Source organism: Acomys russatus, chromosome 32, assembly GCF_903995435.1.
Source record: "Acomys russatus chromosome 32, mAcoRus1.1, whole genome shotgun sequence".
Taxonomy (NCBI): domain Eukaryota; kingdom Metazoa; phylum Chordata; class Mammalia; order Rodentia; family Muridae; genus Acomys; species Acomys russatus.
Genome location: NC_067168.1, coordinates 2,164,243 through 2,178,214, shown reverse-complemented (window position 1 = coordinate 2,178,214; position 13,972 = coordinate 2,164,243). Strand labels below are relative to the sequence as shown.

The window sequence follows — 13,972 nt, the reverse complement described above, 5'->3', positions numbered from 1 at the left end:
CCTAAAAAGATATACATTTCTAACTAAATGTTAATAAGCATACTCTAGAGGAAAACAGCTAGATTTTTCTAAACTGCCAGGCTTTTTCTCTGTATAGTTTTAAGTAAGCATTTTTTATCCTGCTAGTAAAATATTCATATTTCCCACTGAAATTCAAAGATTAAATTCTATACAAAATTATTATATTGCAGTTTGGAAAAGCTAATTAAATAGTTTGTTTTGTGAATGCAATGAGCTAGTCCACTCTTTGCTGCCAACATTAAAAATGTAAGAGGATTGATGGCTAAACAAATTTAAGAGTCATTTGTCTCACATGAGATGAATGAGCTCAGGAGAATTTTACTAATATAGTCAGCATTACACATAAATAATTGACTGGGATTCAAGATGACTTAAGGAATATTTCTAAGCCGGATGTTATAATCTCTCCCATCAATATTTGGTAGGGTATACAGCAGATGTAATTATGGTTGTTTTGAAATTTTCCCTGTGCAGGGTATAGTTATACACTAAGGGGAAAACACCCTGAGGAAAATCAGACTTGGGTTTTTGGATTCTGAAATGCAACGATTGCTAAGCCTCTGGAGTCACCATGACAAGGTGACTCCCTATAATACACCAGAGAGCCCTGAGTATGAATGAGGCTGTCTGGAAGGTCTGGGGAGGTGGCAGTCTACATGCACAGCCTGCATATATTTCTTACATGGTTATTTTTTACACCCAGAGCCTGTATATTTTGATTTTAACATGAACTTGATAAGTCTGATTGGATGTTTTCCTGTGTGATGGTGAATCAGACCATGAGATATCAGAGAGAGGTAATGAGACAAATTCTACAAACTAATGGGATAGCCTCCAAGCGTGCATATATGTATCCGTGTGTGTGTGTGTGTGTGTGTGTGTGTGTGTGTGTGTGTTACTATTGTAACAAAATATCTGAGACAAGCAATTATAAAAATATAAGGTTTATTTATCTATCATTTTATATGTTCAAAGTCTTTTTAACATTGGCAGGTTCTGGTGTGAGCCAGCTCTAGTTTGTTGTTCTTTGCTGTGATAAAACTGACCAGAACCAATTTGGGAGGGAAAAGGTCCTTTTTCTGGAGAAGTCAAAGCAATAACCTGGGGGGAGGAATGCTGCTTACCAGCTTGCTCTCTGTGGATTTCTCATCCTGGACCAGGACCACCTGCTCAGGAGTGGCACTGCCCACAGTGGGCGGGGCCTTCTATACCAATCAACAATCAAGACAATGCTCACCCAGGCATGGGCATAGGTAGATGGATGCAATTGCCCAATTAAAGTTCCCTCTCTCCAGGTTGACAGCCAAGAGTGGTCATCACAGAGCCCCACTCATGTGTATCGTATAGTGGCAGGACATGTGTGTCCGTGTGTCTGGAACTCTCTTTAAAGTCTGCATTTTCCAGTTGTGGCCAAGATCCATAATGGCCTTATCTAACAATCTTTTCCCAGAGTCCCCAACTCTAAACCCTATAGTTGGATTAAGTTCCCACCTATTCAATGCCCCACAATGGAAGCTGCATTTTTAAAGCCTTGAGAGGCAGATTACATCCAAACACAGTAGTTTGAGTACATTTCTTCAAATTTATGCCACCGTCACCAGTTAGTTTAGATGGTTTCAGAGTGGTTCTAATAGCACCAGGGCACTAGATTTGATCCCCATCCTGTGGTGTATGCCTGTAATCCCAGAACCTGGGAGAGGAAGGCAGGGGGATTAAGTGTCCATTATCAGCTTTGCAATGAGTTCAAGTCCAGTCTGGGCTACATGAGATCCTGCCTCAATACCACCCCCAAAACACACACACACACACACACACACACACACACACACACACACACACACACACGATATAGTAACTGGAAATTAGAAGATGGGGGAATAGTTAAGGAGTAAGTAATAACTTTTGAAAACCTTTCTGCAACACAATAGACCATAATGCCATGTGATCCAACTTCACAACAGATAATTTAGCACAATATAACTTTTGCTTTTGCTTTGTTTTTACTTGCATAAGTCAGAGTTTGGGCAACTCTTTCATGTGGCTCAGGGACCCAGCATCCTAGCATGTGGAGTTTTGCTAACTGTAGGACAGACGTTGGAACCGTGCTCTGGACATCTGCATTTGGCCAGTATTTGAGGGTGAGAGGATGGGGAAATTTCACAAGGGTTTCTTTCTAACAAGCCTAGACTCATGATGCTCTTCAGCTCTAAATTCATGCAGCAAGCAAGACTGGCACATAGTCTGCCTGTGTGCCTGGGCAAAAAAGGGCAAGGTTTGGCAACTAGTCAAATCTGCCTCAGGAGGTTCATGGTGTTTATGGAAAGTCATTGTGAGAAATAAATGGATATAAATGAAAGCTTATATTTGTCCCTGCTGTTTATGGAAAAACATCCCAGGTGGACCCTATGTATCCTTTCATTCCAGTTTTCATTATAGTGCCCTCAAGATTGGCACTCCATCACAAACTAATTCAATATCCCGCAGGTCACTTGTTGGCTTAGCTGAGGAACACAATTCCTGGAGAGATGTCTATTACTCTCTTCTTGAACAGGCAGCGTGCAACGACAGCTGGTGTTATAAGTCTCCAGTTCCCATCCACAGAGAGTAGCAAATATCAGCTGATAGCATGTGAAAAAAAAAAAAACACACACCTCAATGACCTGAGAATTAGGATTGGGAATGTAGCTGCTTGGTAGCTCCATTTTGTATAGGGAAAGCAAAAGCTGAAGTTTGAATGTGACTCTCCAGAGTGCTTGGCTAGAATGCATGAAACCCTGAGTTCAATTCCCAGCACTACACAAACCAGGCATAGCAGTTGTATTAGTTACTTCTCTGTTGTTATTATAAAGCACCATGCCCATGGCAGTTTAGAGAGGGAAGAGTTTATTTGTGCTTGAGGTTTTAGAAGGACCTTAAGAGTCCATCCCATCCTGGTTGAGGAACCATGGCAGCAAGCAACATGCAAGGATGGCGGCAGAAAAGCAGGAAGTTGACAGAGCTAATTGGAAGCAGTGGTGGAAGGCTTTTTCTTTCCCCCAAAGCTCACCTCCGTAGTGAAATACTTCCTCCAGCAAGGCTGCACCACCCAAATTCCCACATAGCACCCCCTGCTGGAGACCAAGTGTTCAAATACTTGAAACTATGGCGGACATTTCACATCCAAACCACTGAAGTGGCACTCACTACAGCACTGGAGACCTAGAAACAGAAGGATCAAAGGTCAAGGTCAGCCCTGTTCCAGGCCAGCTGTAACTGCCTCCAATAAACAATCTTTAAACTGGTAATTCTGATTCCCCAAGAAAACCACGATAATTTCATGTTATTTTGCTAGATTAATTCTTAGGGATGAAAATGAATACTCCCCTGGTAAGAATGAAGCCTGATTTAATCCTCCAGAAAGATCAGAGATGCTCTCTCTATCTCCTGTCCCATATCCCTCCTTACTGAAAGCTCAGTGGTGGAGAGGAAGAGGAAGAGGCCTGGCCAGGGAAGCTACAGGGAATCAGGCTGGTGAAAGTTTCACCCTGGAGCTCTGCAGACAGCAGGGCTGGGGGGAGTTGGGTGGGGTGTCTGAAAATGTAGGTGCCAAGAGGTCTATGAGTACTAAATTGAGTATGCAAGTTAGCAGAAAGAAAGAACTTTTGTCCTTAAAGAAAAGTGAAATTCAAGATGGCCAAGCAAATAGATAAGTGTTTTGCCCAAAAAACTCTGCTTTTCTTTATGGCATAAAGAGTGCTGCATCACAGAGGACAGGTTAATGAAATACATACGGTTCACCTAAACTACTGTTAAACCATTTCAAAACACAAGGTGAAAAAAAAAAAAATAGGGGAGGAGGTAACTGGAACAGTTATGTAATTTCATAAAGGAGAATTGTGTATATGTAAGGTCCTTATAAAACAGGTCTGTTTCAGGTAGTGTGCCTCTATTGTTTCTTTTTTCTCCACTAAATTCCACTATAGGAAATTATTGCTGCAGGCTATTGCATCCTGTAAGTCACCCACTTGCCACACTGTTGAATCTATCATCCTTCCTTCTTACCCACAATGCACTTAAGATGGAGCAGACAGCACATGGAAACTTCCTTTTATAACCCAGGATCTGGCCATAAATGTCCATTCCATAAATGTCGCCTGTGTTACTGAAACTGGTAGCCCTTACCTTTAGAATCTTGTTACTATGGGAACATACTTAGGACAGGTGGCCCAAGACCGTGCTCATGAGCTGTTCCTGTGCTTGTTCTTTCTATATAAATGAATATTTCTATGTAGTAACATGATGAAACTTGTGTGTAGTGACAATTTTCCTTTAACTTCTTGAAAGATGGCAAAATTAAAATTTAATTCTCCGTATGAATATGTTGGTCTTCTACTCTGCTAATATTTAAATTTATATGCCTAGAATTCACTGTAATTTTCTTCTAGAAAATATGCTTTATTGCCTTTATTTCAACAAAATTACTGTACACTAGCAATACAATTTTCAAATTTTTTGTACTCTTCTCACATACATGCCCAACAGCACAACGTTTTCTGGACTATGCAGCCCATCCACTCTAACTTTTTACCTATTTAAAGAAAAATGTAAGCACACATTTGATTTGAAATATTTCTCATTTCTATTTTCCTTTTGGTCTTTTTTTGCTTATCTCAACTATACTTGCAATTTTTTTCTTTCTCTCCCCAATCTGAGCTTATACTCACTCTCGCACTTAAAGAATTAAAAAACAAATTTATCTCCAAATCTCATAGTTTGATATTATAGCTCCTAAGAAGATAATTTCATGTAAATTTTTAATTCTAACAATTTAATTGACTAATATACAATTTTACGTAAAATTTTTGAATAAAGCTAAAATCCAACTAATTTTTATACATAAAGCAATTAAAGTTGTCGTTATGTGTGTATGTGTGTGTGTGTGTTGTATAAAGCTTAACTCATATTTATTCTGTAGGTTGTTGGTTTCATTGTGATGTTCCACAGATATGTACCTTCTGCGTTGTTAGTCACGTCAACCCTCCCCGCCACCACTTTCACCTTCTCCCTTCTCCTCCCACCTCAGGCTTCTACCTACCTTAACCTGAGTAGCCACTCTCCTATCTCCAGACCTCTTTTTGACCCCTTGGGTCCTATGAATGTGAAAAAAAAAATATAATACTTGTTGCTGAAAGTCTGTTTTCTTCGTTATAACAATGGTCTCTGGTTACATCTGTTCTCCTGTACAAGTTATGGCTTCCTTCTTTTTGGGAGGCTGAATAAAATTCCACTGTGTACTCACACAACTTTTTTATTCATCTGCCCACTCAGACTGTGTAATGTCGCCATTGTGAGGACTGTGCCAGTAAACATGGGCAAGGAGCTCTTCTGCGTACTGGCTGCATTTCCTCCCTGACAGCTGGGCACGGTCTGCCTGGGTCATGTGGCATTACTACTTGTAGTTTTGGGGGTTTTTTTTTGTTTTGTTTTTTTGTTTTTGTTTTTTTTTGGGGGGGGTTGTTGTTGTTGTTTGTTTGTTTGTTTGTTTTGGGTTTGTTTTTTGTTTTGTTTTGTTTTGTTTTCCGAGACAGGGTTTCTTTGTGTAGCCTTGGCTGTCCTGGACTCGCTTTGTAGACCAGGCTGGCCTCGAACTCACAGTGATCCGCCTGCCTCTGCCTCCCTGAGTGCTGGGATTAAAGGTGCACACCACCACGCCTGGCTCTACTTGTAGTTTTTGAAGGAACCTCAATACTGTTTTCCCACCTCGGCTACTCTACTGAGAACTCCTTCCAGCAGTGAGAAAGGACTCCATTCCTTTCCTCTCTGGCTGACAGCCCTGGTCACTTGGTACAGCCATTCTGAATGGGGGGCAGAGTGAGTACAACCTTGTACTTTTGATTCATGTTTCTCTGGCAGCTGAAGGTTTGGGTATTTTTTTAACACGTTTATTGATTGTTTTTCTTCCTTTGAGAAGTGTCTGTTCTGGTCATTTGTCCATTTATTAATTAAACTGCTTGTTTTTTCTTGTTTTGTTGGTAACTATTATGATTCAGTGTGTGCGCATGTGTGCCTGTGTGTGTCTTCATATGTGTATTTGTCTATCTGTATCTATCTCCCTCCCTCCCTCCCTCCTTCCCTCCCTCCCTCCTTCCCTCCCTCCCTCCTTCCCTCCTTCCATCCCTCTCTCCTTCCCTCCCTTCATTTCTTCTTCAGGATCTTAGATCAGTTTAAAAAGGGATTTTTAGTCACGTTTATCTCCTTGTTTCATTGGTCTATTGCATTTGCCTTTTAATCTCTACTTCCACTCTGATCATTATTCCTTCTTTCTACTAGTTTTAGTTTTGTCTTGTTTCAGTTTTTCTAAGATCTTGAGATCTAATATGAGGCTGTATAGTTTAGCTCTTTGATCTTTTTTTATTGGAGGAACTCTTGGCTCTAAGAAACTCTCTTGAAACAGCTTTGACTGTAGGCTGTGTTCCATTTTCACTTGACTCTGAATTTTCTCTCCTCACTCTCACATTATCAGGAAGGACACATAGGTCTGTGGCCCAGGTTGGGCTTTGTCCTAACAATTCTCTTCTCGTATCCTCCCATGTGACTGGGATTCCTGGTGTGTGGCAAATCTAGCCTTCAATGGCCACCTAAACATCAGAGAAGCAACGCCAGGCTTCATGCGCATTACTTCTAACACTTCCCATCCACAAGCCTGGGAAATACGAACCACATGGCGTTCACCATCCTAACAAGCCAGCGCACACACATGGCTAGAATCATAAAAAACTTCTGAATAACTAAGCATCTAAGCCAGAGCCAGATTTCTAAAAGGTGAGGTTGTTAATTTGAAAATGATACTTCACCATACAACAGTCTATCGAGTTTTCCCCACCCATACGTAGAGCCTGCCAAGCTAGTGAGATGTCTTACCCACGTGCTCCCACACAGGAACTTTTTTATTTTGGGGGATGGAACAAAATGTGGGCTAGACTGTTTGGGGGCCTAGTGGTTATCAATCATAGCCACAGTGACACAACCACAGGAGAAGAAGCTTCGCCTACCAGCTTGCTGTGAGCCAGCAGCAAATGCCGGATCCCAGCTAAGAGGAGCCCATGAGTCATTTCTATATCTCATCTGTATATGACAAATCATGAGTCCCAGGGCAAGAGTTTCCTATTATTGTGTTCCAGGGCTCTATTGTGTTAATTTCCTATCTATGAATTGATCAAATAAATATGCCTCTTGAAAGAGAAGAAACACTAAGGATGTGAAAGGGATGGTTGTTGGTGAGCTGACATTGAACGGTAAAAGGAGTGAGGGGGCCGGAGGTGGCTGAAGCACACCGTCTTGTGCACATCGTTTCCTGTTGTCCTGGACCACTGCATGGTCGCCTTTCCGACTATGTGAGAATGCCTCCCCCTGACATCCGGTGTCTTGAGTTAACTTGTTCAGATAACTTAAAGCTTTGGTTTGGGGTTGTAGTCTCTCGTGTATCCCATCAGGGTTCACATCACTTCATGATCAGGCTTTGGGAAGCAGGAATGGCTTCTGTTTTTAATCACAATCCAATTTCTTCAATCTATATTTTCATTATTTACCATAGAATGCAAAGCCTGGGGTGTTTCTATAAAGAGGCAAAGCCCTCAGTTTCACCGTGAGTCACAGATTCCCAAAGGGGTTTCTCAGAGGCTCCTTTCATCCTGAAGAGAAACAGAGACATTTGGGGGTTTGGCTGTATATATTACTGCTGCCAGATTTGGCCAGCAGGTTGATTTTACCGAGAAAGGACAGAGAAAGGCATATTCCAGGGCCGGGGAAACACTTGGTGAGTAAAGGGCTTGTTATGCAAGCATGAGGCCTGAGTCTAGAGCTCCAAGACCAGGTAAAAAGCCAGAAATGCTGGTGGGAGTCTGTAACCCCAGCCCCAGTAAAACAGAGGATCCCTGCGGCTCTCTGGCCTGCTAAGCCAAATCAGCAGGCTCCAGGTTCAGGGAGAAACCCTGTCTCAATAAAATAAAGAAGTGCAATTAAGAAAACACTGGCCTTTACCTCTGCCTCCAACACGTGCTTATACATTCATATGCACATGTATACATGTGTGCACATACCTACAGAAACACACATATACAACACGCCCTCGCACATTCAGTGATGTTCTGAATGTCTCTCTTAGCCCATGTTCTGTAACCAGCTTTAGGCTACCCTCTTTAAGCCACATATGATAAAATTCCTCCAAGGAAATAAAAAGTATACTATAGCTTAGAAGTTAAATACATCTTTCTGTCCCCAACCTTCTTAATTCTTGAAGTGTTAAAACTAGGTTGGGGATGTGGCCTGACCACGCACATGTCAAATGTGTCCCATGTTAATCAGTGATTATGGCTCCTACTTTAAGTCCTGTTTGATCCCTTATGACGCTAATTCTTTCTGTAACTGTGCATTTGGCTAAAAGCAGCCAAAGTGTGAGAGCCTCCAGATAAATGCAAATTTTGCTGTGTTGTTAGTGTTTCTCCATCAAAATTTGCATATTTTTTCACTTGAGACACAATAGAATACTCAAACCATTTCACAGTATCGCTTGGCCTGCCCTCACAGGATCCAAGATTGTTTTATTGTGTTTTATGGTGTGTGTGTGTGTGTGTGTGTGTGTGTGTGTGTGTGTGTGTGTGTGTGTGTAACTATGTGCACATGAGTGTAGGTACCCTCAGAGACCAGAAGACAGTGTCGGTTTTCCCTGGAACTGGATGTGGTCGTGAGCCTTCCAACATGGACAGTGGAGACCCAACCTCCAGTCCTCTGTAAAAGCAGCAAACATTCTTAACCCCTGACCCTTGAGCCACCTTTCTGGTCCTTCCAGGGTTATTTTTTCGCATGCCACAGAACGTTAGGGCTGCCTTCAGCAATGCTCTTCGCCTGGAATACACAATTTTCTTCTTTATAGAAATACAGACAATAAAGGTTTATCGGAACCCGGTGGCACTGTCTGCAAGCCAAACTTTATTAATTGTGTGATTTTATCTGTTACAGAACATGAGAAGCAGCGGCTATGCAAGAGCACCGATTATATGAATTTGCATTTCAAAGTAAAATGGTTTTATAATGAGTATGTACGAGAACTTCCTGCCTTCAAGGATGCTGTTCCGGAATATTCCTTGTAAGTCATGGTTTTCACTCTCCCCCTTTGTCCTGAATTCACAGTGCTGCAAAATCACAGCTGAGTTGTAAAGACTTAAGAGCTCGTCACACACTTCTCATTTGAATGCAGACGTTTCTGTAGTAAAACTAATGTGGAAAGATCTGCATGTCTCTGAGGCCATGAGGATGGTGTGGCGTATTTCAAAAAACGCCTTACTTAGCTATCAAAGAGAAAGAAGCACAGAAGGGGCTCTGGTTTAGATGATGAAATCATTTCCTGTAAAAGTGCTAAAATGCATGGTGCTGGGGAGAGAGCTCAGCAGCTTAAGCACTTGCTACACAAACTTAAGGACCAGTAGATAGACTCCCAGAATCCCACATAACACATGAGGTGGCGTGGTGGCCGCCCTTTCAGAGGGTAGAGACGGGGGTGGGGGGTCCCCCAAACAAGCTGGCTAGAAAGACTAGCCATCTCAGTGAGCTCTGGGTTTGACTGAGAGATTCTGTTTCAGTGAATAAGGTAGAAAAGCAAAGGATGGTGGCTCCCAACAGCAATCGTGGTCTTCCACACACACACACGCTCACACAGGTGCACAAGTACTCACACACACATGCAAAAACATGCATATACATATGTGCAAAGCACACGCATATGAAAAGTGAAGAAAAGAAAAAAGTTCCAGAATGCTTTACTGGTTTACAGATAACCAGACTTTTGTTTCAATGCAAGTTGTAACTGTCTTGGAAATTCAAGTATCTGAAATAGAAATCATTGCTTAGCATTGACAGTTTCCTTTTATGAGTTCATCTCTACCTTGTTTTCTGCCAGCCATGATGAAATACCTTATAGAAACAATGTAGATGAGCTTGCTTAATTTGGCTCACAGTCCCAGGCTATGCTCTATCATGGTAGGGAAGTTCCAGAGGTGTGAGCTTGCAGCATCTGGTCACATTACACCCACAGTCAAGAAGCAGATGGATGCTTGCACACAGCTCGCTCCCTCCATCATATACAGTTCGGGATCCCAGCCCAGGCAGTGGTGCCTCCCACAGTGGATGGATGTTCACACCTCAGTTAAGTGAATGAAGATGACCCCTCAGAGGCATGCCTCGAGGTCCATCTCCCAGGTGATTCTAGACCTCATCAGATTGACAGCTGAGATTAGCTATCACGGCGCCAGTCAAATACATTTGCAATTATCCAGCCACTCAGAGAATATTGTGCATTTAATGTGCATCAGGACTCTATTTTATTCTGGTCAAGGGGTCTTCCAGACTCGTGTCTATAGAAGATTTAGTGTGTAAGATAAAGACCTCACCCTAAAGAATCTTATAGTCAGGCAATATTGATCATCACAAATGTTATGGCAAAGCAGAGTAAAATGAGACAAGCCAATTTAAAGAGTATGAGCACATCACAAGAAGACTGTTACTGCAACTGAAGGGTTGATGGAGCATCTATTGTAGACTTTAAAACCCAATCAGGTTAAGTTAAGGGAAAAGAAACAGGGAAGTGTTGATATGGAAAAGAAGGTTGAATTACTTGGGCTCTGATACATCGACAGTCTTGCTCTTCTAGTAGGGTCCAAGGTATTTTCCCCAGATCAGTAGAAAGTGACAATCAGAAAACAGCTGTAAACTAGACTGTTATAAATAGATGCTGTGAAGCATGTACCAGTCATTAGGAATCATGGGAATTGGAAGCAACAGAGGCTGGGAGACTAAGCAGAGATTTAGGAGTTAATGAGCAATGTAATGGCAGATACTAACTGCTTCACTGTGATCTCCTCATAGAGGTACATGAGAGGTGACACAAGTTAACTGCCGTCACCACGAGGGGTGCGTGGGAGGATGCAGGCCACGGGATGCAGGCTTCAGTTAAGAGGAATGCTCTCGAGAGAGCCACTATAAAGCAGGGTGGCCATACTTCACATCAGCATGTTATATGGTTGTAAAGTGCCAAGAGTTGGGCTGGGGGGATGGCTCAGCCGTCAAAGCACTTGTTCTTCAAATGTCAGGAATGGTATCTGAATTCCAAGGACCCGTGTGAACACCACATGGGCACAAAGGCCCACCTGTAAACCCAGCGACCAGACATTGGGAGCACAGGGTCCCTGGATGAGCAACCTAGTTAGATGAGGCAAGTCAGTGAGCGCATCGAGAGACTCTGCCTCAGTAAGTAAAGTGGAGAGCAACCACAGAAGATGCCTGAGGTCTACACCCAATGTCCACATGCGCATGCAAAAAAGTAATAAAGTCACTTCTAGAAAAACTGCTAAGAGTTGATTTTCTTTGTTCTGACCCCAAATGTTATGAATGTGTTGGATAATTTATTTTTATTAATCTTTTAATTTAGCATACAAAGTAATGGGGTTTCTATGGCTTTTTTATAAAGGTTTTTTTTCTTATTCATTATATATGCTAATTAACTTGGCTTAACTTTTTCTCAAGGTATGCATATTTTAAAGCATACTAATATACATACTTTATAAAAATTAATAATAAAATGAAATAAAGCCCTGTGTTTTGTTATAAGAAAAGCTTACTAATTAAAAACAAAATAGTATGAAATTATTAATACATTTTTAAAGGTTTACTATTATATAGAGCATTTGGAATGAGAACACAAAAGGTTTAAAGACACATAGGAAAAAATTCTGAAGATAGAATTCACAGAATTTGTTCAGTTAAAAGCATATGAGAAAAAGTGTGTGAAAAAAGACTTGGACGTGAAGTAAATACACGCAAAGCAGTTGCTGGCATCTTGGTTGAGAAATTAGGAAGTGAACCAGAAGAGCTGCCTGCCAGACATCTGCTTCTAGCTGTCTAGACTTACTACATTAAGCTAAAATCACATTCATTTGCTTACTGAACACCAGCTACAAGAGTAAGCAAGATTGAACAGTCAGAGAGCAACCAAGGCAGCTGGGGATGAAGAATTAGTATCATCAAGAACGAAGAAGCTTACAGAAGAGATGCACACAGTGGCTTCTCACCACGTTCCACACTCATGTCTGTGAGTCAGCTAGCGATTCTGTGTACTTGAAGATCAGACAGCAGCCAGAAGTTCAGAACTTACAGCAATCTCCCTAGAGAGAGGCAAATGCTGATGTCCAGGGCTAAGAAGGCTTACTATCCATGCAGGGCCAAACCCCCAGAAAAAGGGAAGGACAGCAAACTGAGCACAAGACTCCACTGGTATTTTCCCCCCCAGAGTTTGGAAACTTGGTGTGTTCCATCTCATTCACTGAGCAGGGTCTCTCACTTGATGCCAGAGCTCACCTCAAGGGCTGGGCTAGCCAACTTGTCAACTTACTCCAAAGATACCCTTTCCGCCTCCAAGTGCTGGGATGAAGGGTGTACCGCCACTGCCACCCTGCCCACTCAGCATTTGCATGGGCCCCAGGGATCTGACTTATTTCCCAGGCATAATTTACAAAATGTTAAAGATTGGTGAAGAAATGTAGGCACCAAGAGTCTATTAAAACAAATAGAGGCTTTCGCAGCCCCACTATGCTAATGGAACAATCGCAAAAGATCCAGACTTCTCAGTGGGGAAAAGGAACATTGTCAACTGCCCCCGCTCTCTGTGGCTGCCTCGCTGTGGGATCTGGAGGGCTCTGTCTTTAGAATGAGAGAAAACATGAGAAAAACAACCGAGGATGCAGCCCTGTCCAAAGGCAGATGTTCTCCCTCAGTGCTCTCTCCAAGGGAAAACTTAACTCCTCCCTGCTTGGAGAGGTGGCCCAGCGGTTAGGAGCACTGGCTCCTCTTGCGGTGGACATGGGTTAAGTTCCCAGATGGTTCACAGCCGTCTGTAAGTCCAGATCCAGGGGATCTGATGCCCTCCCCTGACCTCCATGGGCACCTGGAATCCATGCCATGCGCAGACAAACCGGAAGAACACTTATACACATTAAATACACAAGGCTTTTAAAGGCGGAAACAATTCTTCCTATTCAGCAATGTAACATCCAAACAAAAAAATTTAGGACCTACCTCAACAGAGGACACAAATGTCTAGAACCCAAGAGAAAATACAAATGTTAAAATTAAAGTTTTCACAGAAAATTTGAATCCAGAAGAATGAATTAAAAAGTATAGAACTGGGACAAAACGTGAAACAGAGCAGATAAGATTAATGATGAATTATAAGCAACGTGAAAGGCACAAAAATAACACGAAGGTAGGTTTACAAGGAGTATCTATATATAAAGAGGGGCTACAAAACTGTGTATTATACCCCCGAAATGGGAAAAGACATGAAGAACAAGGTATAGAGTTAAGGCACAAAAACCTGAGTCCCTGAAACTGAGGAGGCAAGAGAAATGGTACAGCTAGTTACAAAAACAATTACTGCATGAAAAATAGAAGAAAACTCTCATTTGGTTGGATGGGTTGGTTTGGTTTGGTTTTTGAGACACAGTGTCTCTGTGTAGCCCTGGATATCCTGGAACTCACTCTGTAGACCAGGCTGGCCTGTAACTCAGAACTGTGACTGCCTCCGCCTCCCTCCTGAGGGCTGCGATTAAAGGTGTGCAGCCCCACACCCAGCTAAAACCTACCTTAACCCAATAGAATAGGCCCCAAAACAATGAAACAAATAAAGAACAGTGTGAAAACAACTAAGGGGGCTGGAATCATAGCTCAGCAGTTAAGAGTATGCACTACTCTCACAGGAGACCTGAGTTCAATTCTCAGCACCCACATCAGGTGGCTCAAAACTACCTGTAATTCTAGCTTCAGGAGATTCAATGCCTTCTTCTGGCTCCAAGCCACTCTGCACTCACATACGCAAAGATAGCCAATAGATATATTCATATATGGGGCATATATGTATAATGGC

The 13,972-nt window shown here is 42.1% G+C and overlaps 1 protein-coding gene across 1 annotated transcript in view; it reads left to right on the top strand.

Annotated features, from left to right (window-relative positions):
• Unc13c (unc-13 homolog C) overlaps positions 1–13,972 on the top strand; it is a 426,680-nt gene that overhangs the window by 317,086 nt on the left and 95,622 nt on the right. The window contains 1 exon segment of the mRNA XM_051140226.1: positions 9,019–9,145. Coding sequence (XP_050996183.1) covers positions 9,019–9,145 — 127 coding nt within the window.